This window comes from Salpingoeca rosetta (genome assembly GCF_000188695.1).
Source record: "Salpingoeca rosetta unplaced genomic scaffold supercont1.17, whole genome shotgun sequence".
In the NCBI taxonomy this organism is placed as follows: domain Eukaryota; class Choanoflagellata; order Craspedida; family Salpingoecidae; genus Salpingoeca; species Salpingoeca rosetta.
Genome location: NW_004754917.1, coordinates 9202 through 11622, shown reverse-complemented (window position 1 = coordinate 11622; position 2421 = coordinate 9202). Strand labels below are relative to the sequence as shown.

The 2421-nt window shown below is 54.5% G+C and overlaps 1 protein-coding gene across 1 annotated transcript in view; it reads right to left on the bottom strand.

Annotated features, from left to right (window-relative positions):
- The window catches only part of PTSG_06700 (uncharacterized protein), a 3740-nt gene extending 2127 nt beyond the window's left edge, over nt 1-1613 (bottom strand). The window contains exons 1-5 of the mRNA XM_004992039.1: nt 1411-1613; nt 1145-1195; nt 821-956; nt 604-651; nt 339-433 (exon numbers count right to left, since the gene is read on the bottom strand). Coding sequence (XP_004992096.1) covers nt 339-433; nt 604-651; nt 821-956; nt 1145-1195; nt 1411-1500 — 420 coding nt within the window. The 5' untranslated portion in view covers nt 1501-1613. The remainder of the gene's footprint in view (nt 1-338; nt 434-603; nt 652-820; nt 957-1144; nt 1196-1410) is intronic.
- Between the last annotated feature and the right edge of the window lie 808 nt (nt 1614-2421).

The window sequence follows — 2421 nt, the reverse complement described above, 5'->3', positions numbered from 1 at the left end:
TGCAGTCTTCCTCGACCCCTGCTGCCAGACGAAGCAGAAGAGGTCGCTTCTTTTTTCTTATCTCTCGAAAGGTGGATCGCGTTATCCTCTTCAGGGGGGGGAGAGGGGGGGGTGCGATACGCCACCCACAGCGGGGGGGGGGGAGAGACGGTTTTTTCATTATTTTAGTTTGAATGTATTTTTTTTTGTTGGACGTGGACGGTGAAAGTGAGTATGTGGTTTTGTGTGTATAATTTTTATTAACAATGATGTGTGTGTGTGTGTGTGTGTGTGTGTGTGTGTGAAGCGATGACATTGCGCATGAGGTACAAAACACAGTCACACGCGCGCGAACGCACCTCCATGACGGTGGTGAAAACGGTCTGCGTGCAGTTTGAGACGGCGAAGCAGCCATCAGCGGCGGTGTCATTGCAACGGTACACTTTGTAGCAATCTGAAGGACAAGCAATGTGCGCGTGTGTGTGTGTGTGCGTGTGTGTGCGTGAGCAAGTGAGTGTGGGCAGATTGATGAGGTTGACGGTTTTGGTTGAATGCGGGTGGATGGCAAGCGTGGGAGTTCTCAACAAGCACTCAAAACCAAGCACCGTGGCCGGTGGGTCTCACCTCCGCTATCGCAGGAATCGCTGAAGCTCTTGCACTGGCACGTTCCGCCTGTCGCAGCGTTGGCGGTCATGACGATGATGAGGAAGAAGTGGCGCGTATTGGGTGGCACTGCCAAGAAGCACAAAACATGCCCACACACATGCACACACACACGCACGCACACTTTCGAGAGAAACACACACACACACGCACACACACACAGGACAGCCAGGTGTACCAGTGGTGCAGCGGTCCTGGGAGAGACCAGACGCCTGGCCTCCTTCAAAGTGGTAGCCTTCGGAAGCAGCTGTCAAGCTGGCGCAGCCATCGATTGCCTTTGGGACATCAAGAACGTGGAGGACAAGTTTGATTTGCTGGGTGAGGCAGAGGTGTTGTTGTGGTGCACGAAGAGGGGGGAGGAAGAGGAAGGCCGTTGACAACAGCAGGTGCATACACACAGACACAGACACACAGACACAGACACACACAGACACACACACACACACACACACACACACACACACACACACAGCGCGCATCCGTTGTTGTCGAATGGGCTCACCACTTCTGCAAGGAATTCGGATGGGCTGAGTTCATCTCCAAGAACGACAGTCTGCAGTAGTACATACGTGGGTGTTGTGGGTGAGTACGATGTAGAGTCGTAGAAGCTGAGCCAGTTGAATGTGCCAACCACGACAAGGGAAGGCGCACAGGGAAAACAGTCGGGAGAGGGTCCAAGTCTTCAAGGCCACAAAACCTCACACACTCCTCTTGCTTCCAAGCAAAGCAAGCATGCCACTATCTCAATCATTGTATCCGCGCACTCACGTCGTTGACGATGGCGTGTGTGGAAGAAGGAGCGAGCACGCTGAAAGCGAGCACCACTAGGAGGGTGCCCGTGAAGGCGGAAGCACGCATCGTGGATGGGGAGGCTCAGGAGGGGACGGGGGAAATGAGGCATCCCTCATGGCATGTACGCCTTCTTCTGGCAGTGGCCATGCGCCTTGCACCTCAACCGCGTGTGGCTCGTCTCAAAAGCTCTTGCATGGCATGTTTGTGGCGACAGCGCCGCTCGGTGGGCCGTCTTCACCTGCAAGATGGGCGTGCCTGTGTGCCTGGATGCATGCCGATGCTGCGAACTCCCTCCTCCACGGCTGTCCTTCCACAGCAACCGCTGTCCTTCACCAACATTCCCAGCGAGCCATGCTTTGCACGAACGTAATTGCACCTCCGAGACATTTGCAAATTGCACTGGACGAGGTGAAGGCAGGTGTGTGTGTGTGTGTGTGTGTGTGTGTGTGTGTGTGTGTGTGTGTGTGTGTGTGTGTGTGTGTGTGTGTGTGTGTGTGTGTGTGTGTGTGCGTGCGTGTGTGTGTGTGTGTGTGTGTGTGTGTGTGCGTGCGTGTGTGTGTGTGTGTGTGTGTGTGTGTGTGTGTGTGTGTCTGTCTGTCTCTGTGTGTGTGCGTGTGTGTGTGTGTGTGTGTGTCTGTCTGTGTGTCTGTGTGTGTGTGTCTGTATGTGTGCCTGTCTGTGTGTATGTGAACACGCCTGCTGTGCTCACATGCCATACCTGTGTGTTGTGTGTGATGATGTTGTCGTTGTGTCTTGTCGTTGTGTGTTGGTTGCATGCGCACCAGGGCCACATCAGAGGAGGGGGAAGTAGCCGCCATGAACGACCCATCATCATCATCATCATCAACCCTTCCCCATTTCTCTCTCTTCTTCCTCTCTTCTACCTCAGCTCTGCTGTCACCACCATCGCCATCACCATCACCATCGACCGGCCGCCACCAGCCCCAATCTGGCGTGAGGCAGACGTTGCACATGTCAGTCGCTCTT